The following is a 22,624-nucleotide window of genomic DNA, read 5'->3' as shown; positions in this document are numbered from 1 at the left end:
CTTATGGGATTATCCCATACTACTACTGGCGAAATATCTATCAGCCAGCTAGCTAACAGCTAGTTTAGCTAAGCTAACGTGGTCTTAAAATGGATGCTAACGTTAATCCAGGTCTGTATCCTTCTGTGCATGTTATCAAATCATATGCTTAGGAAGCGGAGAGACTGACACATATAGTTAGCAGTCAGGGTTGGGTCGGAGGTTACCATAGCTTAGCTGTGTTATCGCAGGTTATGGGATAGCCCCATAACGTGACGCCCTGTACTCCGAGATAATTCTCGTACAGCAGTCGGCGCCACACAGCTTTAGAATCCTCAATAGGTGGGCAAGGCTGTTAAAAAAAGCTCTCCTACACGTATCCGATCTCCGTTTGCAGATCCGAAGATATGATCATCTGCCTAGTGAAGCCAGTAAGTTCGCCGGGGCGGTTAAATGATACTGCTGCGTGAAACAACCGTTTAGAAGCAGTCTTTGCACAGCCTGTGCCTATTGAGGACAGGAGAAGCTTCCTAGTGCCGACAGGAACCTTGGGAGTTTGAGTATTTCATGACATGTTTTGCTTCCCAGGTGTGCTGGATTTGCGTTGATCACTGACAGCCGCATGTGTTGTTTGCTCGCCGCGTGCAAGCGGTGCACCATGATAATGAGATCAAACACACCCTGCTGTAAATTCAGTGCAGGCTGTGCAAAGACTGCTTCTAAATGGTTGTTTCACGCAGCAGTATCATGCTGCCCCGGCGAACCTACTGGCTTCACTAGGCGGATAGTCTGGGCACCTTCCACCCCGCTTTTTGTCATGGGGCGTAAACCACGGAACCAGAATGAACACCGGAAGGCAGTGCGCCAAAAAACGTCTTTGTTGCCGTTAGCTTGACGTCTCTTGCCTCGATTAATTGTCTGATGCAAAGCTTCTGTATTGGCTTAAAAGATGTGAGATTGTGAATCCGCAATGTTTCTAAAAGAACTTCTTCAAAAACTTCGTTCGGTACGTCCATCTTTTGTTTTGTTGTTTGCCGTTCTGATACTTGTCAAATTGTCAAGTTAACGTAAAAGTTGACGAGCTAGAAACGCTGCCCATCCGGTCTAGGGCTAGTCTCTTAAAACAGACTGTATCATCTACATCCGGCGAATGCAGCTATATACAGTCTGTACGTTACACCCCCAGAACATGCACAAGGAAGTTGGGAAAAAAAACCTTCAGACTGGAAGGAAGTTCTACGGAATCCGACCAATCACGACACGCGAATGCGGCATATTGGATTCTGATTGGACTAATGAGCGGAAGACCCGCCTTTCTGCCGGCATATTGGATTCTGATTGGACTAATGAGCGGAAGACCCGCCTTTCTGCTTCCCATTCCGGTTGGTGCATGATTCTCCCCCACGAAGTACAGACGGTATGGCGGAAGCATTTGAAAATTGCGGAAGCCAACTCGTCTGTTCTAAGAGACTAGTCTAGGGCGGGCTCTAGGCCGGAACCAGGTAGGGTGACAAAATCAATTGTGAGCGGAAGCCAGGCTCTTTCTCGCCGAGAAGAGCCTGGTGACGCGAGGTTACTAGGCGGACGATCATATCTTCGGATCTACAAAAGGATGATCGGATACGGGTAGGAGAGCTTTTTTAACAGCCTTGCCCTATCCCAGCGAGCACAAAACGTTTTTTCAACGTTGATTTTTAGTTTAAATCTGGGTGATATTGGGTTTGAACGTAAGACCTAGACGTCTGGGAATTTCACTGTCAGAAACTGTGTCTCCGAGCCCGGCAAGAACCGCCGGCAGCAGACACGCCTACATTTATTATTAGAATTTTATTTGGTAGCGGCAATGCCATTTATCATAGTCCTAACACAGAGCATGAAGCTGATATGCTCCAAACAAAATTGATAGCTGTGGTTTATTTTACAATAATTTTTCCTACCCGGAAGTGGTCCGCTTGCTACTGTGAAGTCATCAGCAGGCTCTGTAACGTTAGCCTCGGGAGTCGGGTTTATCGCTGGAGGAAAGACCTCTAGCGGCCGGGGCCAGATGAAACACGTCCTATTAACAGGTTATGTTTGTTTCTAAGTGATTAATATGTTTCTCCGCAAATGCGACAATGTTTTGCGAGACACCGGTTCTGCATGAGAACTGCCCCCAGAAAGCAGGCCTGCCCACAACACTCATGATTGGTTCTCCGATGCAAGGCTTCCAACAGCGCCACCTAACGTTATGCAAAGATTTAAATAGTAATATTCTCAGTCTTACAGGAGTGAAACGGATTAAGACTGAGGGCTGAGTCTATCTAAGACCTAATTTCACCCTCTTTTCAACCGGCTAAAATGCGGTTACAACGTCAACGTGTAAAAAAACACAATTTGGTTCATCATATTGTTAAAACATTTGTTGTAGTTTGGAATAGAGACAATATTGATAGTGTGTGAATTGGCATTTGTCCATTTTATTGTGTAACTGAGAGTTGAAATCTGGTCTACACGAAAACTACATTTCAACGCATTTTATGTCACATGAAATATCATAAATATGGGACTATATAGGCTATGTGGTGCCAGCAAAAAGCTTCCAGGACACAACTATGGTTAATAGTTTAGCGCAATACTATAAAATAATGAATTCAGTTCCTGCAGCAACGCGCATGCGCAAGTACTTAGTCGCTAGCTATATTAGCTGTGACTGACTAGACCAAAGCAAGTCTGCACCGGTCTGCACCAAATGCGGAACGAGGTGCTCTGGGCACGCTATGTTATTGTAACATACTGTATACGAGGCTCTGTGTACCTCCTCAGTCTCTGGTGTTAAATGAAGTTAATCTCTGAAGCCGTACAGACTATAGATGCACACACACACAACATAATTTTAGTCTGTTACATAATATGATAGTCTCGTACACATCACATAAAATAACTTGTCCTCCCGACATCACATAAAATAACTTGTCCTCCCGATCGTTGACAATTGTGTAGTCTACAAGTTGTGTGCGAGATAGAGTATATATGTGCCCGGCTCTCTGTATAGTATAAGAAAATGTATAGCTCAGGGCGTGAACGTGGGAGAACGTGGTTCGAATCCCGTGTGCGCTGCTGAATTTTTAATTTAAGATCCTGGTGAAATATGGTCTAAATCTGAACGTTCAATAAACGTCTGCAAATAGTGGGTGAAAAAACTTTCACTTTCAAACCTTCCTTGCACGTTTTTTCAACGTTGACCCTAAACGTTTTTTAAACGTCTTTTCACCCGAAAAATGCTCGCTGGGATTGAGGATTCTAACGCTGTGTGGCGCCGACTGCTGTATGAGAATGATCTCGGAGTACAGTAGGGCGTCACGTTATGGGATAGATGTTCATTCAAAAAGAAAACTACTATTGAGTGTATATAACTTAACCTATGTGACTTAAAGTGTAATTGTTTTTTGTGATGCTCTATTGATCTTTGAGTAGGACATTTCCCCATCTTCCCTCCACAGTTATCCTCAGGCTCTTCTAAATTCTGTGTCAACACTGCCAGTTGGAAGAGCCTGTGTTGGGCATTAAACTCACCTTATTTCTGCACTTTGAAGTCACAGGTAGGGTCGGGTGGGGCAAACTAATTATATCGGAAGCCTAGTTGCCGAAAAAAAGTGAGCGGTGGTGGTCTGTCTAAATGCATTGTAGAATGTATGTACAAGACAAAATGATGCCAGTGCGCAAGCGTCTGGACTCCGTTTCCAGGCAACTCTGTGATTCTCGTCAAACTTTGTCTTAAAAAAAAGAACAGCTCACTTTTTTCCGCAACTAGGCTTCCGATATAATTAGTTTGCCCCACCCGACCCTACCTGTGACTTCAAAGTGCAGAAATAAGGTGAGTTTAATGCCCAACACAGAATGTCTAACGAAAATGCTATGCTCGATGGGAGGGCTCTTCCAACTGGCAGTGTTGACACGGAATTTAGAAGAGCCTGAGGGTAACCTCCACAGTGATTTCAAAGTGCAGAGCAGAGAAACTGGTGGAGATGTAGCTCCAGTTGTTCCCTCGCCCATCACCAATGCAATGGCTCTGACTTGGTCACATAAAGTTACCATCCTTGGTGTGAGGTACCCAGTTGATAAAACTATTACCTACCCGTTCCCGAAGTCATATCGCAGATTCGAAGATATAAATGGACTGCGTTTATATAGCGCTTTTATCCAAAGCGCTTTACAATGTGCCTACATTCACCCATTTGCACACCGAAGGTGGCAAGCTGTCACGCAGGGTGCTGGCACAGTCATTGGGAGCAATTTGGGGTTCAGTGTATTGCCCAAGGACACCTCGACATGCGGCCTGGTGGAGCCGGGGATCGAACCACCAACTTTGTAATTAGTGGATGACCTGCGCTACCTCCTGAGCCACAGCAGCCGCCCCGATATAATGTTGCAGTGTTCGAGCGGGATTCGATCCGGTGATCTCTCGCACTCCAGGCATCCGCCATATCCAGTCGGCTAAAAGGTTCCCAAACTTTTCAGGCCCCGACCCCCAAAATAACGGTGCCAGAGGCTCGCGACCCCCACTATTCCCGAAGCATACCTTGGTGCGCATTTTGTAAACAAAACAAACAATTATGGTTAAAATGTATGGGCTGATTTATGTGCCACCTCAAATTGAATTCGAATTGCTCAACTTGAATTCGAAATTTTGAATTTGAATAGCTCTTTTTGAATTCTAATTTTTTCATTTTGAAATTGAATTGCTCTATTTGAATTTGAATTGCTCTATTTGAATTCGAATTTTTTCATTTTGAAATTGAATTGCTGTTTTTTATTTTGAAATTTTTATTTTTTAATGTGAGTTGAAAAACTGAATCTGAGTAGCATAATTTTAAACTGAATTTATTTGCTTTGAAATTATTCAGTTTCCACAATCCTATTTCAAAATTCAATTCAAATTTTTCAGAATCGTGTGTTCAAAAATTTCAACATGTGTGTGCGCCATCCGGGTCCTCAAGGAGGAAGAGGAGGAAGGAGGAAGAGCAATCGAGCGCTGATTGACCTAACTCCTTTTTGGCCGAGGCAGTCACCACACACCCACTCCCGCTAGAACTATTTGGTCTTGTTGTATTCAGGTTCGCTACAATCTAGCGATGGGCATTTCTAGCAAAAACACTATTCGAAATTCGCTGGCCAAAGTCGACTTTTAATCGAAATTCGAAAATAAAAATAAAATGTAATTTTTTTTTTTTGTGAGTGTGTTTTTTTTGTGTGAGTGAAATGTTGCATTGTCTCCCTTGATTCTAAGTATAGTCGAATCGCTTGGTTTGAGCAAGTAAAACAATTTTTATAAGCATTTTAAGCAAGGTTTATGGAAAAATGAATGGCGGATGAAATCCCATGAAGAGGGAGAGGTTGCTTATGAAAATTGTTTTACTTGCTCAAACCAAGCGATTCGACTATTAGAATCAGGGGAGACAATGCAACATTTCACTCACACAATTTTTTTTTTTTTTTTTTTTTTTTTTTCAAAAAACGAATTTCGAATTTCAATAATAAAAGTCGACCTTGATAATAACAACGATTATTCGAAAATTCGAAATTCGATGCCCATCCCTACTACAATCATAGAAGACCACTTTGAGTTGAACAAGGATGTTTATACAGTATATATCATTGAACAGTGTGAAAGGGCATAACTCATTCATTCAGTCAGTAGTCTGAGTTAACGTTGTCTCTTCTTCATGGGAAAAGCACTCTTCTTCTATGAATTTGTAGCCCTCTTAACATTAACCCCAGTCATACTGCCGCCCTGGTGGCAGGTTATGGATAATGCTTCTATTCCAAATATAAATCAATACAAATCGCTAATAAATGCTAGATAAAAGTCAAATGTATCTGAAACCACTATAAACAAACATGCACAGTGTCAAACTCAATCAATCACGGATAAACAAATACAACAAGCACGAGCCTGCTAACTAGGCTGGCTCAATAGGGTCCCATTATAAGTTCGCCCCAGCTTCGTTTACAACACTGATCCCTCGTATACACATGAGTTGGCTACTTTGTCAGCGTGGACTTACTCATCTTGGCACTGAACCATCTAGTCGTGAGCACGGTGTCCGGTGACAATTTGCACACAAGATGAGTGTGCAAATCGTTCACCTGAAGGTCATTATTTCCCAGTAATCACCGCCTCAATATACATTATCCCGCTTAGAACACGGCCTACAACTAAATCATTCAATAATCTGACAAAAATAATTATTCAAATATATTTTTTAATAGCGTTTTCAATGACAAAGCGGTTTCATTCGTAATTGGCACACAAGACACCACAGCTGCAACTGGTTGGCCTAATTAGTAGTGGCTTGCTGACAAAAGGCTCTTATCAACTGATTAATCCAGGTGTGGCAGAGCAGCGGTCGGTTGTCGAGAAATAATGACCGGTGAATATTGTTGATTGACCAATCAGAATCGAGTATTCAAGAGAGCCGTGTTCTAAATGATATTAAACAACTGTTTAAAAGCAGTATTTTGACAGCCTGTGCTGAATTTACAGCAGAGTGTGTTTGATATTACTATCATGGTGCACTGCTTGCACGCGGCAAGCAAACAACATTGCAATCACACAGATACGGCGGCGCACTGAACAATTCCAGCGCACCTGGGAAGCAAAACATATGGAATACGCATCTCCTAAAATCGGCACAGGCTGTCGAAAGACTGCTTTTAAACGGTTGTTTTATGCAGGTATATCATTTTGACACCTCTGGACATACTACTGGGTTCTTTAAGAGGAATATAACATCTTCAGATCTGCGATACGACGTAGGAAACGGGTAAGGAGCCGTTTTCTCCACGTGGTATCTCACACCAAGGATGGTAACCTTATGTGACCAAGTCCCAGAGCCATTGCATTGGCGATGGGTGAAGGAACAAATGGGGCTAGTGGAGATACAGGATAGATGCTTAGGGTTATGATGACATATTGAATATGGAAACTTTAAGGATAGTTTTATATGCTTGCTTTTGTCACCACTTCATCTCATGCACTGTATTTATTAGGGATGGGCATTTCTAGCAAAAACACTATTCGAAATTCGCTGGCCAAATTCGAATTTAATTCGAAATTCGAAAATAAATAAAAAAATGTAAAAAAAAAATATATATATATATATATTTTTTTTTTTTTTTTTTGTGAGTGAAATGTTGCATTGTCTCCCCTGATTCTAAGTCTACGGCTTTATTAATTAATATAAAAAGCTTCTGCTGTGGATTTTTAGCTCAAACAAGCATTGCACCACTGAAGTAAAGAACATGTTACATGACATTGACATTTTCGAAAATAAAAAACAGTTTTGACAATCATGAGTGGTTCATTAAATATTTAGTAGGCTCAGGTCTGAGTGCCAAAGGGGTGCCAAAGTCACCCCCTCTCCCTCTTCATGGGATTTCATCCGCCATTCATTTTTCCATAAACCTTGCTTAAAATGCTTATAAAAATTGTTTTACTTGCTCAAACCAAGCGATTTGACTATACTTAGAAACAGGGGAGACAATGCAACATTTCACTCAAAAATTTTTTTTTTGAATTTCGAATTTCAATAATAAAAGTCGACCTTGATAATAACAACGATTATTCGAAAATTCGAAATTCGATGCCCATCCCTAGTATTTATATGTATTAATTATAATGTAATTATTTGACTGCTTACATCTACTATTAGATCTTCAGCTCCCACTGTCATCCCTGCGTCTCCTGGTTCCTCCAGTGCGGTTGATGTCCGCATGTATGTGGCAGGTGGCCAAGCAGCGTAACGTGGAGCACTACGGAAAACTGTCTGAGTTCATCACGTTGGTGACAGAGATGGTCCCAGAGCTGATGAGTCCCAAGCAGAAGACTCAACTCATCCTAGGACTGAGAGCTCGGGTAGGAGGACGGGGATATTTAGTCTGTTCGTGTCTGTTTGTGTCTTTTCCTGTGCTTTCATCTACAAAGAAAATAAACAACAACATACAAAGTGGAGCCAAAACAAAATAAAAACCAGAACATTTTTGGTACAGGTTGAGTGGTTGGAACATAAATATTCCAGGTTAGGGTAATTGCATATGTTGTAAGCTGCTGCATTTGGATAACTCCCACCACTGAAGCTAATGTAATTCATTATTATTATTATTATTATTATTATTATTATTATTATTATTAATAATAATAATAATATATTATTATTATATATATATATATATATTATTATTATTATTATTATTATTATTATTATTATTATTATTATTTCTCATGAAGAATGCATGTTTGACTATTAGTAGACATTTTTCTGTATGTTCCTTAGTTCATCTTAGAGTTGTTACAGACGGCCGGCCCATTTGACTGTGAAGCCATCCAGGATCATCTGAACAGTTTTCAACTGTGGACAACAAACCACATGCATGAAGAGGTAAACAATGTTCCTGCAACATAGTCACACAAAGAAGAAAAATAAATAATTACATTAGCCTGTTTTGACTTAGGGAGCATTTGAATAGTGTTTTTTCAAATAAGAAATTCCTGTACTTCATGACAGGTCCAAGATGTTGAGGTGGAGGTTTCAAAGTCAAAATTTGTGGAGCTGGTTCGAAAACTGATGAATGACCAAACTGAAAAAGAATTATTTTTGAAGGTGACATTTTCCGTTTTTATTCATTATATGTAAGGCTGTCAATGTATGGATGTGGGTTATCTGTCTTTATCTTTGTCTGTATATCTATGCCTGTCTACCTATCTTTCTAAATTTATATACCTGTCTATCTGTCAGTTTATATATGTTGTCTACCTTATCTAATGTAGAGGTGAATATGAAGTATTCATGCTATTTTGCCCTGATAAAGGAGGTGTTCCCTGTTCAGTATGGAGACTGTTTTGATACGATGCTCCAGATCCTGATGTGGGAGTTCTTCTTCCGACTGGAAGAGTTTCTCCCTGTACCAAGTTTTTCTCAGGTAGGCAGCAAGCTGGGAAAGTGCCACATTCCAAAATGTGTAGTAACCCTGTTATTTCACATCAGTCTTCTTTTTCCAGGTAGCTGCCAGTTTTGACCTTGCTCCCCTTGACCCCCTATTTGAGCAGTGTGTCTGTGATCCTGAAGATCTGAGGATGCTTTTGCAGCATCAAAAATGGCGGCAAAAGCTTACTAAAAGTAAGAACCTGTTCACAGATCATACTGTATATTTTAAAGGTCTTGGATTGACAACAATTATACACTGGTTCCCCCATTTTCACTGCTGATATTGTTAAGCCTAGTTTCAGTTTAGGGAAAGGGGCTGTAGCTAGGGATAGGAAGGGCATAGAGAGGGGAGGGGTAGGACCATTTTCCATGTTGAAAACGATTAGCTGTGTTTTTGAGGTATTCCCAAACATTGCCTAAAGTGCTATAAGGCTGAATGGCCACACCACTGTGCTGTGGGCTTCAAGGTATTTGTGCTTGTATGAATCTGGACAGACATGGATGTAGACTGGTCACTTTTTGGTGGAGGCATACATCCGCGATGCGGTATTTCTACTTTAACTCATGGCTTTGGATAATACCCCGTACTGATCTATTAATAATATGAACAATATTGATTGAAAGCTTTCTGTTCATCAGGTGAATTCTCCTTCATGTCAGACACTATCTTATCCACACTTGCATCTAAACAAACTTCAGTCGCATGTGAAGATCAGATCGATCATCAGTCAATGGGAAGAAATGAAGAAGATGCCTGTGAGGATGATGAGGTCACTGATGACAGTTCCAATGAGATGGTGCCATCAAACTCCCAGCTGCAGCAGGACAGGCCGTCACCTCTGACTTCCTCTGCAATCAGGCGAGGTGACAGTGGCGAGCATACATTTAAAGGGATATCCCATCCATTTTACATGGCGGTCCTTTTGTGGTCATATATATATATATACCAGTATACCATGTGTGTCTAGATATATATATATATATATGTATGTGTATATATTTATGTCTATATATATATATGTGTGTGTATATATCATATATATATACACACATATATATGTGTATATATTTATGTCTATATGTGTGTGTATACAGTATGTGTATATATATATATATATATATACATACACACACACACACACACACACACACACACATATATATATATATATATATATATATATATATATATTTTTTTTTATAATGTTTTTATTAGAGTATAGTCAGACAATATACAGGTAACAACATAACATTTTGTCTCATTTTCTCCCTCCCTTGACCCCCCACCCCCTCCCACCCATCAGGTTTGATATCTTCACAAGCTTTGGGTTTCCAAAAATAAACAAACAAAACCACCACGACAAAAACAAACTAATACTGAGGTGTATTTAGCAGGCTCTCTCAGTTACACATGAAATAGTAGAGGTAGGTATTAGGGGTGCTCCAAAAAATCGATTCTGAAAGGATCGCGATTCTTAATGCCACGATTCCTGGATCGATTCCAAACTCCCAAGAATCGATTCTTAAAATCGTAAAAAAAAAAAAAAAAATACCGGCTGAATAAGTGTCCAAATGTTCATGTTTTTGTGTACTGTACTGCCACGGTGCCACCACCTCTTGCACTTAAGAACTCTGGTTAATGTATTCCCCCCAAAATCTATAAATCCTTCTCAAAGTCTACAGATCCCCCCAGCCTATAAATCCATCTTATCTGAAGAACATAAGGGGGGAATTACCCCCTAGTTTGCAAAATGAATTTAGGCCCTGACTGTCAAGTCAAGTCAAATTTTATTTATATAGCACCTTTCATACACAAGGCAATTCAAGGTGCTTTACAAAAAAAAGAATCGAAAAAACAAGCAGCAAAGCAATGCACATATAAAAAAACACACATAAAAAACACAGCCGACAGTTTTAGTTAAAATATATACTCAAATTAACAAACATGAAACATTATTTCTGTTTTAAATAAGTTACAAGGCACTCTTCAGTATTATTATTACATGTACAGTCCATTTGTTGGAAATGTACAGGAATCTTTTTTTTTAAATTACAGGCCGAGAGAGGCAGTAGTTTAGTAGCAGTTAAAAGCAAGAGTAAACATAAAGGTCTTTAGCTTGGATTTAAAAATAGGCAGAGTAGGGGCAGATTTAATGTGTTCAGGGAGTTTGTTCCAGTTATGAGAGGCATAGTGGGAGAACGCGGCTTCACCATGTTTTGATTTGGTCCTCGGGACAATTAGTAGACCAGTGCCTGAAGATCTCAGGGATCTGGATGGTTCATAGTGTAGAAGCATTTCAGAGATGTAGTGTGGGCCTGACCCGTTGAGAGATTTGTAAACTATTAGCAGAATTTTAAAGTCTATTCTAAGATTTACTGGCAGCCAATGCTGTAATACAGAAGTTGAATTTGAAGTTCAGCATTAATACATTTGTCATTTTCTGTCTTATATTTACCTTTGTGTGTTATTGCAATATAAAACTACATAATTGATAATCGATTCTGGATTCTGGAATCGAGAATCGTTGGAATCGAGAATCGTTGGAATCGAGAATCGATTCTGGAATCGGATCGTGACACCAGGAATCGGATTCGGGTCGGGTCGTGGCTTAGCCGGATCGGAGCACCCCTAGTAGGTATACTAGAGAGAGAGGAAGATAGAGAACCAACAACAGCAACAAAAACAACAAACAAACAAAAAACAACAAAAATTACAGGGTTGCAAAGAACATCAAGGTTCTGATTCTCCGCTTACATCATGAGACCAAGCCCTAGCCACCGGATGGACCATATGGTTGAGATCTATGTTGCTATATTTATAGAGATCCGGGATACATGCTGTCTACATACCAACATTATTGGCTGACAGAGGCATCAGTATGGATGTTCGTCTATATAGCCGCAATCTGTCAAAGTATTTAGACAGCCTCAGATCATCATGACACCCATTCAACAAGAGATGGATAAAACAAACAAAAAAGAAGAAAAAAGCAACAACTGTAGTGTTCAATTTCAGGGAAGAGTTTTTAATCTTTTGAAGTGAGATATAAGATGATCCCAGGTTAAGTGGAATCTTTTGGTTGATCCCTTATTGGAATACTTTATCTTTTCCAGCCTCAGGAAAAGCATCAAGTCACAAAGCCAGACAGATACTTTGGGTGGTTCAGCAGATTTCCACTCTAATAAAATCCTTCTCCTAGGTGTTAGGGAGGCAAAAGCAAGAGATGTGTCATCATTCGATACCCCGAAAATGGCCAATTCAGCTTGAGGTTGAAGATCGATATGAAACGCGTCAGACAGGGTCCCAAATACTGCAACCCAAAATCTTGCTAGTTTAGGGCAGTGCCAGAACATGTGTGCTAGATCTGCCTTTGCAATATGACAACGGTCACATTTGTCATTAATATTAGCATACATTTTAGAGTTTGGCCTTACACAGATGAATACGGTGTAAGACTTTGAACTGTATCAAGCTCAGGCAAGCACATGTAGTTGTGTTGTTCACTCTATGTAAAGGCCTATCCCAAGTCTCTTCAGATATCTCAAAACCCAGCTCTTCTGCCCAGCCTGTCTGAATTTTCTCCATTGTGGACCCTGAAGCTTGTGTTTTTGAAACTTAGCCCAAGAAAATCCTGAGCACTTAACACATTCACTGCCAGCCGTTTTTTCAATACTGTAGGTAGGTTCTGCCAAGGTTTTTTTTTGAGGATTCTGGCTCATCTTTCAAGAGCCGAGGATTCTTTTCTGCGAAGATTTTGTGAACACAAATTATCTCAAAAGAACTAATAGAATGTGTGCTTTCTCTGTCTAAAAGAGTTAGTTTGTAGAGTTAGTAGTTATGTAGGCATTAGCAGTAGAATACAGCATGGTTTCAGCATCTGAAAATTTATTCTGAGATAAATGGCTTTTTGTGAAATTCGATAGAACAGTCACTTTAACCATTTATTTTTGGCGTAAGACGTCAGACATCTAAACAATAGTTTTGAACAGTAATTTCCTCCATAGCAGCAGGAAACCCCCCTCTCCTTCAAACTCCTCCCTCCATGGGTGTGTCTCTGGTGGCTTTGCAGCGTTTGTCACAAGCGAGGCTCTGGCTGTCTGTGCTGCCTGGCTGCTGGCGGCTGCTCTTTGGGCGAGTCTGCATGAGTCGTTTCGGTTGTGAGCTCAGCTGCAATGAAGCTGCGTGCGATTGTGGGCTTTCTGCGGGTGTTTCAAAGTGTGTTGCACGCATAATCTATTATGCAAATTTGCAATCCCCCACCGCCAGCTCCCAGCGCGATAATGCGCGAAAGCGAAAGCGTTTTCGCCAATCCATTTTACAGTATGAGAATGGTTTCCTCGCGCGTTCCCCTGCAGTTTTGGCTCGGCTTTTTCTAGTCTGGAGAGCACTGTCGCCACTTAGTGGGTCGGTGGAATGGGTTGTACACGTTCGGTGGCTCCAATATTTTTATAGGAGACGTGGGGGGGCGTTGATCCACGTCCCACCGTCAATTTTTTTTTTTTTTTTTTTTCCGACGAGTCAACTCGTCATTGGCAGTCAACCGTTGGATTTTTTTTGACGAGTCAACTCGTCATTGGCAGTGAACGTGTTAAGTGAGAAACTCAGCCTAATCTGACCTGAGGACCAGTTGTGTTTTGTCAGTCTGTGACATTAATGCCAGCTCTAGTTTTGATATTGTTGTTAATTTTCTGCCTCCAGGAAAACTTCATGACTCAGCTAAACGCCATAAGAAGTACAGCTGTGGGAAGGCATTCCCTCAGTTGTCAGACCTCAAGCGACACGGCAGCGTTCACTCTGAAGCCCACCTCTTCACCTGCAGCCTGTGCGAGAAGAGATTTAAGAACAAGGCGAACCTTAGAATTCACCTGCAAAGTCACACTGGAGAGAGGCCGTTTGTCTGCACATACTGTGGCAGGAGGTTCCTGACATCTGCCACCTTGAAATCCCATTTGTACACTCACACTGGTGAGCGCCCATTTGCCTGTACTCTGTGTGATAAGAAATTCACTCAGGGTAATATGCTCACGGTGCACCTCAGGATGCACAAGAAGGAGAAACCGTACCTGTGCAGCGTATGCGGCATGTCTTTCTATTGCTCTGGTAACTTAGGAAGACACTTGCGCAAGCACACAGGGGAACGGCCTTATCAATGTGACTACTGTGGCAAGGATTTCGCCACATCTGGGCAGCTGACATTACATGTGAGATCCCACACAGGAGAGAGGCCGTTCTCCTGCTCCCAGTGTGACAAATCCTTCCCCGGCCATTCAGCGCTGAAGAGACACATAAGAACACACACAGGGGAGAAACCCTTCCAGTGTCTTATGTGTCACAAGAGGTTTTCCGATGGATCCAATATGAGAGTACATCTGAAAAGTCATAACACCAAGCGGCAACCTTCGATGTTGAAAAATTAAGCCAAAAACTACAATTTCTCAAATGACCACTTGAGGCTGCCTCAAAGAGCGAGGAAATTCCCATAGATCCCCATGTTAAAATACCCAACTTTACAACATAAATAAACATGTTTATAGCCCTGAACAAAAAAGGTTTTGGTATCTATAGTTAATTTCCCTGTTCATGACAACTGTACCTCATATACCTCACCGTTTATCCAGTCTATGGCTGCAAAGAGAAGTCTGATTGTATGGAAGTCAATGGGAAAATGACCCTACTTCTCACTTGATTCATTATCTCAGTAAACACTTTCCTAATGACTTTATGGTCTCAATCACCATGTCTTCTTCATTATAGCATGATGTTCATTTTGTAAATTATGGTCTAATTTAGAGTGAAATAGATGATAAAGCAGACTATGATTTGGGGCATGATTGAAAGGTCGCCTGTCCAATTATCATACAGCTCGCAAAAATGTGCGCAAAATCCACTGGAGTCACACAGGAGTCGCTCTTTCTATCAACCCTACTTTTCCATACATGCAGCAATCACAAAATAGAGTACTTTTCTTAAAGCCACTCTTGTTGTCCGTCACGACAGGCTGTTTGTGTTCTTGAATATTGTGTAATTTTCAATACAGAGGATTCTGGATTTTCACTAATAGCCGCAGCAGAGAGGACGCCGTTTCCCTGCTGGGAAGCCAAGGAACAGTGACAGCTCAGACAGGACAACATCCCCCTGTATTGATAACTACACATTATTTCTGAATACAAACAGCCTATCGTGATGGACAACAACCATGGTTTTAAGGCAAGTACTGTATTTTGTGATTGCTACTGCTACATTTATGGAAAACTAGGGTCGATATAAAGGGAATATAAAGGGAATCTGAGACTGCATTGAGAATCAAGCTTAGTCTCTGTTGAGGCTACACTTTTAACTTATTAAAGCTCGTCTTTTCTGTCTGGCAGCTTATAGAAGTTGAGTTCAGGGTTCTTTGCCTCCTGCACATGGGAGAGGGCAGCCTTGAAGGCTTTCTATCAGAAAGGCTTGACACGGAACAGAGGAATCGCCATACAACTCTTCAAACATGTTTCATTGCATGTTTATTTTTGGAGGATTTTGGTTATGGTTAGGCAAGTATTTTTTGGGGGTTAAAGTTTTCTTATTTAACCACGACCAAACCCTAACCAAATTGTTATACTTGCCTAACCCTAATAACCAATCTTTGGAATGGTAGGGTGTCCCACCAGACAGCAGCTTTTAGGCATTTTTATTTAGTATGCTAGCAGACGGAAATGACACAGAGGCACCTACATGTCTACTAGTCAATGAAGAACAATCATCCATTAATTGTTTTCCTCTCCAGGGTGGGCGGGACTTAATTGCGCTACGCCCATATTTTTATATTCTATGGATAACACCTAGCACACTGCTGTCCAGGGCCGCGGGAAGTAGGGGTGCTGCAGCACCCCCTAGATTTTTTTTTTTTTTTTTAATACAAATGTATCATTGAGTGCCAGCCACTTTTGGAGAACGGACGCTCCCAGTGCCAGAGTTTCAGAGCGTTTTCAGTGATTTCTCGAGGCCCACAGAATATTGTGTGATATTACTATGTAAACACTGAACACGCACAAAGAACGAGCTGACTCTATTGTATCATCAGCAAAAAAAAGTTTATTGATACCATTTTCCGTTCTTTAGTTATGAGCCAGAGAAGATAGGTTGTTTTGAGCAAATACAGGCATTTCAAATTAGAAGCTGAGTTATTCCGCCTTTTGTGAAATGAAGCATTTCAAGCATATTCACTGACTGAAGATAATATTTTCTGATGTAGTGACGTGGTGTAGTTGTGTGGTGCCCTGCGTGCCCCACCCCCCTCTCCCCCCCTCCCCCCCTCAGCTGCAAACTCCTCCCCACACTAACACACAGCCTAACACGCACCCAGTCTATCTTCGGAGTGCTCCGTTTTTGTGCGCCGGCTCCCAGCGCGACACGGAAAAGCCAAACCGGACTGCTGAGAATGGTTTGGCCCTTCGGCGTCGGGTGCTGCTTTTCTGGCGGCTAATCGTGTGGTGAAACTATGCAGACAGACAGACAGAGGCAGAGCGGGCTATCTCAAGCCAGCAGTATCAGTATAAACTTAGACTTGACCTAATTTAATAATATGGCATCAGCCGATCCAGTAGCTCAGATAGATTTTAGCTGGTGAATAAACCTAGTCCTGAACTGCTGAGCGGGCTATCACAAGCCAGCAGTATCAGTCTAAACTTAGACCTAGACTACCTAGACCTGAATTAGCAGTATAATATTAGTCATCCTAAATAATCCTAATAAATTTTGATTTGACCTAATTTTATTGTTGTCTATAGAGTTAGTTCCACCTCTGCGCAGATTCCCCCGCTCTCTTCTCTCTCTCCCCCTCAGGTGTCCTTCATTGGCCTGACGTACACCCCACCGCTGCAGCCCTAGGTCCGGCCGTCATCGCCCTAGCCACCTGTCGTCACTCTAGGCCATCTACCCACTACTCCTTCTACTGTCTGACACCCCGGGCTCATCACCATCACCAACCCCTATCCTCATCATCCTGGTCACCTGCTTGCCTAAGGGAAGGGGGGGGCGCCCCCCCAGCCCCCCCCCCCCCCTCGCCTCATCATCACCTCCAACTCCTATCCTCCCCTCCTCTTAATCATCACCTCCGACTCCTATCCTCCCCTCCCCTCCTCTTAATCCATGTCACCAACGCGGACTCATGGATTCCTCAGATCATCCTCATGGAACTCCCAATCTTGTTACCCCTTTTTTCACCTAGCTAATTAACTAGTATTCTCTAAACCTACGAACACTTAAAGACTACATTTTCTATTTCTTTTTGGACTCTACTTTTTAGATTTTCAACTCCCTTCCCTGATCTTAGGATAATTTAAAAATTACATTTTTATATCCCTTCTGTTGGACTCTTTTTTACATTTTCAATTTTCTGTTCTCTTGTAAATTTTATTTCCATAATAAACCATTCACAGAGTTTCATTATCGGAAACTCTGTGCATGGTTTAGCCCGGCATCTCTCGGCCTGTCTCGGAGGGGAGTCCCCGGATGGGGGTCCGCTGCTGTGGCCTGGGTGGGCCCGTCCCCCGCGTGGCCTGCTCTCACGCTCTCAGTCACTATGCTGGTGGCTGGGGGCTGGGGGGGCGGGTCGCGTGGGGGCTGGGTCCGCCCGGGCCGCAGCAATGGGCCCCTAGCACAACGACCTCACAAGGTTCCTCCTCAGCCAAGTCACTGGGGCAATCCATGTGGCGATCCATGTGTGGATTGCCACCATATGGTGGAAAGGTTTTCTTGCGTTCACTGGGGGTGAGGGGGTGCCGCTGTGTCCCGGCCTGGCCTTCCCTCCCACGCCTTATGTGGGCGGGGGCCGGGTCGGGGGGCATCGGTGCTCTTCATCACTGGTCGAGGGCTGCCGGTTGGTTTAGAACAGCTTAGGTAGGCGATAGATTAGCTACAGCCTAAGGCTGACCTGTTATAGTGTTCAGGCTAAAATCAGACTAGAGCAGGGTAGGATAGGCCAGATTAGGCTGTAGATTAGCTAGATACTATGTCCCAGTTAGCTCTGGTTAATGCTTAGAGTAGTCAGTTGTCTGATCTTCTCCCCCCCCCCCCTCTCTCTTTCCCCCTTCCCCCGCTTCTTCCCTTCTTCCCCCTTCCTGTTCTCCTCTCTTTCCATGCTCTTTCCTCCCCCACATCCCACCGCCCCCCCCTCCCTTCTCCTGCTCTCTCCTCCTTCTCCCCCCCTCTGCTCCTTCTCCTCTTCTCCCCTATTTTCCTGAATCCCTGCCACTTCCTGCTCTCCCTTCTCTCACATTCCCCCTGCTCTCCTTCCCCTGCACCCTCCCACCTCTCCTTCTCTGCCTCTCTCCTCCTCTCTGTCCTCCCCCCTCTCTCACATTCCCCCTGCTCTCCTTCCCCTGCACCCTCCCACCTCTCCTTCTCTGTTCTCTCCTCCTCCACATTTCCCATTTTCTCCCCACCCTCGCCCTAATCCGGGCCCGTATCCTACTCCCTCCCTCCACCCTAGACCCTACCTCTACTCTACCTCCCCTGTACCCTTCCACCTCTCCTTCTCTGTTCTCTCCTCCTCTCTGTCCTCTCCCCTCTCTCACATTCCCGCTGCTCTCCTTCCCCTGCGCCCTCCCACCTCTCCTTCTCTGTTCTCTCCTCCTCTCTGCCCTCTCCTCCCTCTCACATTCCCCCTGCTCTCCCTCCCCTGCACCCTCCCACCTCTCCTTCTCTGTTCTCTCCTCCTCCACATTTCCCATTTCTCCCCACCCTCGCCCTAATCCGGGCCCGTATCCTACTCCCTCCCCTCCCCCAACCCTATACCCTACCCCTACCCTGGCTCTCCCTCCCCTGCACCCTCATCTCTCCTCCTCTGTTCTCTCCTCCTCCACATTTCCTATTTTCTCCCCACCTCCCCCCTCTCCTCCCTCCTCCCTCCCTCCTCCACTCTCCTGCTTTCTTCAAATGTTCAAATGTTATCTTTATTCTGTATATTCTTGTTACTGTGTGTTAGCTAGAATCAGCTAGACATACTTTCTGTGAAGCCCTCTGAGACATGCTTGTGAATTAGGGCTATATAAATAAACTTGACTTGACTTGACAGAGGGGCTCAGTTGTGGGCGCGGATTGACTGCTGTTCGCAGCCAACGTCAGCTCCAGACAGAGCAATCTATATGGCTCTGGCTGCAGCATGAGTGGTTTCTCTTTCATCACGGGGCTTTTTCCTGCTGTTTTCCGGACCTTTCTCTAATCTGGAGAGCACTGTCGCCACCTAATGAGTCCGTAAAATAGGTTATACACCTTCAATAGCTACAATATTTGTACAGGAGATGCCTGAGGCTTTGATCCACGTCCCACCGTCAAAAAACGCAATTGACGAACATACTCGTCCTTGGCACTCTACGTTAGTATCTGAATTGACGAACATACTCGTCCTTGGCACTCAATGAGTTAAAAATATTTTGCAGTGCACTATGTTCCTTTCTTGTTTAAGAATGTTTCGGGAAATGAAAATGTAGCCTATTTAAATAGAATTATCAACATTAACAATCAAGGAAGTTACATGCTTGTAGGCTAGAGAAGAAGAAGAAGCGCGCATGCACGCACATGTGTTGAACCAACCAACAACCAATACAAATTGTTTAATCTGGCAATAAAGAAATGTGAACTTGACATGCTATTTTAATAGCCTACTCAAAAATGCACCTCCCACTATACAGCAAAGAGAGGAGTCAATGTTTCTTGATATATGCCATTCAGATCAGAATAATTAGTCTAGTCATTAAGTTTGCTGATAATATTTCTATCATGTTAAGTCTGTGTCATGTTAACTGGTGTATTCAGAGCAAATAGGGAGATATAGAGCATTATCATCATGCTATATATCTCCCTCTTTGCTCTGAATGAGTGAGAAAAGGAGAAAATACTGAATAATTACATCACAACAGTATCCTAATGTTAATTTAAAATGAGATATTCCTCTAAATATGGCAAAAAAATGTTTAAAAAAAACGTCCAAATTCGGGCCCCACCGGGCCCCACCGAGAGTCCCTTCCTCCCAGCACCCCCTGCTTAAAATGACTTCCAGCGGCCCTGCTGCTGTCTCTGTGGTTGGAAACGGTGAGTGTGTTACGATGCACAGGATGTTCTCAAAAATAAACTATCCTGGTTCAGCATAAGCTGTGTACTTGCATCTTCATATCCTGATCACTAATACCATTATACAATATGCTAATAACATCACAAAAACATCTAATCTAGTACAAATGCCATCCAGCATTTACTGCATACTAATGCATTCATATTACATGGATAGCAGTAAAGAATTCTACATAATACAATACAAATTGGTGCTTTGTCACACAAAACAATACCGTGGTGTAGGCCCATGTGTGTCAAACTACTGAGCCACTATTTGCCCATTTGATCATTCTTTGCTCCTGAAACTGAAAGCACTGCAAAGTAAGATGTTACTGTATCTTGAGGGTGGGGATTGGAGAAACAGTGTGGCAGACAATCACACATTAAACACCAATTGAAGTATGAAGTATAAGTAATTAGTATTGTAGAAGTAGTAGTAGTAGTTTTTAAATTTACATCAATGACCTTGCATCTTCTAATGCACTCACTGCCTTTACTTTTTGCTGATGATACCAATTTATTCTATCGCACACTAAGTTTAATTCTCTTAGATCAGATGCAAACAAGGGTATGGAAATAATTTGCTAAATGGTTTCAGCTTAATAACATGTCCTTAAATATAAAAACTAATCAAATTTCATGACATTCACTAGAAATAAATATTGTATCCACGGGGTCTTGAAAAGTATTAAAAGTTGATAATCAATTTAGGGAAAATTAAGGCCATTACATATTCTTAAGTTTTGTGAACTTTTTAATGAGGTCACAAAACTGCCCTCGGGATGATGCTATAGAGTTCCTGCAGCAAGCAAGAACATCTACAAAAAATATTTTATAAATCTGCTAAATTTATAAACGTCAGACTCATCCACATCAGAACCATGTCCGTTATCGCTGTCTGTAATGTGCTGTTGTCCTGTTGTCTTGTTGTATTATGTACCCTATCATTTCCTGTGCTGTGTACTGTCTGTGTACTGTACTTTTCATGTGTGCAAGCAAACCTGTGAAGCCAAAGACAAATTTCCACATAGTGGACAACAATAAATTGAATTGAATTGAATTGAATTAATGATCCCCCCCCCCCCCCCTTTTGGAAATACATTTGAATTCCCAATCTTTCCAAGTACCCCCATGCAAGCTGCTCAAGTACGCCTGGTTGGGAATCACTTCTAGATCATACTTGTACTTTTCTATTTAATTCAACTGTGCAATTCAGTGGTGTAGCCCAGGTGTTTTCAAAGTCTGAGACTGGGCCTACCCCCAGACAGCTTTGAAAAAAGCATGCAGCTCGCCGAGCTGACCCTGCTGCTCACATACGCAGCTCGGCCACTGCACGGCCTCGCTCTGGCTGCTCCTTGATGGCATACTTCAGGGATGCTGGTTCACCGTCCTGGAGCTGGCAACATACAGCTGTCCATGGCCTGTCTGTCTCTTGTGTGTGTGTGTGTTTGCATGTGTGCACGACTGCACGCACACGTGTGTGCATGTGTGCATCACTGACGATGTCACTATGCCTCTGACATCACTGATGATGTCACAATTTATGACATCACCGATGACATCATCACTGGGACTTTGTGTGTGTGTGTGTGTGTGTGTGTGAGTGAGTGAATTTATGACATCACTGATGATGTCATCAGTGGGACAGACAGAGCCTTTAATCATTATGACTTGCAATACATGATTGAATTATGCAGAATGTAAACAAAAAATACACATACATTATGCATTATTAAAACAAACCCCAACATCAAAAATACAATCAACGCTTAACTACAGCCCATTAAAAAGCCTGACACCACAAGAGATGGTGAAGTTTCTCAGTCTATTCCCACCTCTCCTTCTCTGTTCTCTCCTCCTCCACATTTCCCATTTCTCCCCACCCTCGCCCTAATCCGGGCCCGTATCCTACTCCCTCCCCTCCCCCAACCCTAGACCCTACCCCTACCCTGGCTCTCCCTCCCCTGCACCCTCATCTCTCCTCCTCTGTTCTCTCCTCCTCCACATTTCCTATTTTCTCCCCACCTCCCCCCTCTCCTCCCTCCTCCCTCTCCCTCCCTCCTCCACTCTCCTGCTTTCTTCAAATGTTCAAATGTTATCTTTATTCTGTATATTCTTGTTACTGTGTGTTAGCTAGAATCAGCTAGACATACTTTCTGTGAAGCCCTCTGAGACATGCTTGTGAATTAGGGCTATATAAATAAACTTGACTTGACTTGACTTGACAGAGGGGCTCAGTTGTGGGCGCGGATTGACTGCTGTTCGCAGCCAACGTCAGCTCCAGACAGAGCAATCTATATGGCTCTGGCTGCAGCATGAGTGGTTTCTCTTTCATCACGGGGCTTTTTCCTGCTGTTTTCCGGACCTTTCTCTAATCTGGAGAGCACTGTCGCCACCTAATGAGTCCGTAAAATAGGTTATACACCTTCAATAGCTACAATATTTGTACAGGAGATGCCTGAGGCTTTGATCCACGTCCCACCGTCAAAAAACGCAATTGACGAACATACTCGTCCTTGGCACTCTACGTTAGTATCTGAATTGACGAACATACTCGTCCTTGGCACTCAATGAGTTAAAAATATTT

At 42.7% G+C, this 22,624-nt stretch overlaps 1 protein-coding gene across 4 annotated transcripts; it reads left to right on the top strand.

The window, feature by feature from the left end:
- The first annotated feature begins 22 nt into the window (after positions 1–22).
- On the top strand, positions 23–14,529 carry LOC310792580 (uncharacterized protein). Of its 4 annotated transcripts, XM_083654284.1 has the most exons (9): positions 23–111; positions 3,459–3,557; positions 7,671–7,873; positions 8,292–8,396; positions 8,523–8,618; positions 8,827–8,937; positions 9,017–9,134; positions 9,582–9,806; positions 13,642–14,529. In XM_083654284.1, exons 3-9 carry the CDS (start codon positions 7,724–7,726, stop codon positions 14,358–14,360), a joined length of 1,524 nt encoding a protein of 507 aa, XP_083510410.1. In that variant the 5' UTR covers positions 23–111; positions 3,459–3,557; positions 7,671–7,723; the 3' UTR covers positions 14,361–14,529. The 4 variants fall into 4 exon arrangements, with proteins under 4 accessions (XP_083510410.1, XP_083510409.1, XP_083510407.1 ...); XM_083654283.1 differs by lacking the exon at positions 3,459–3,557 and having other exon boundaries at positions 63–111; positions 9,065–9,134; XM_083654281.1 differs by lacking the exon at positions 3,459–3,557 and having other exon boundaries at positions 63–111.
- Positions 14,530–22,624: the final 8,095 nt, after the last annotated feature.

The sequence above is a fragment of the Poromitra crassiceps genome (assembly GCF_964638095.1).
Source record: "Poromitra crassiceps genome assembly, chromosome: 2".
Taxonomy (NCBI): domain Eukaryota; kingdom Metazoa; phylum Chordata; class Actinopteri; order Beryciformes; family Melamphaidae; genus Poromitra; species Poromitra crassiceps.
Note: the sequence above shows the minus strand (reverse complement) of the source record. Positions and strands in the feature narration are given on the sequence as shown.

Bases quoted from the DNA above. Each gene is read 5' to 3' on its own strand.
- LOC310792580 (XM_083654281.1), top strand. From the start codon at position 90: ATGGATGCTAACGTTAATCCAG. The intron at 112-7,670 runs GTCTGTATCCTT...ATCTACTATTAG, and splicing joins GGATGCTAACGTTAATCCAG to ATCTTCAGCTCCCACTGTCA. The intron at 9,135-9,581 runs GTAAGAACCTGT...TCTGTTCATCAG, and splicing joins GCGGCAAAAGCTTACTAAAA to GTGAATTCTCCTTCATGTCA.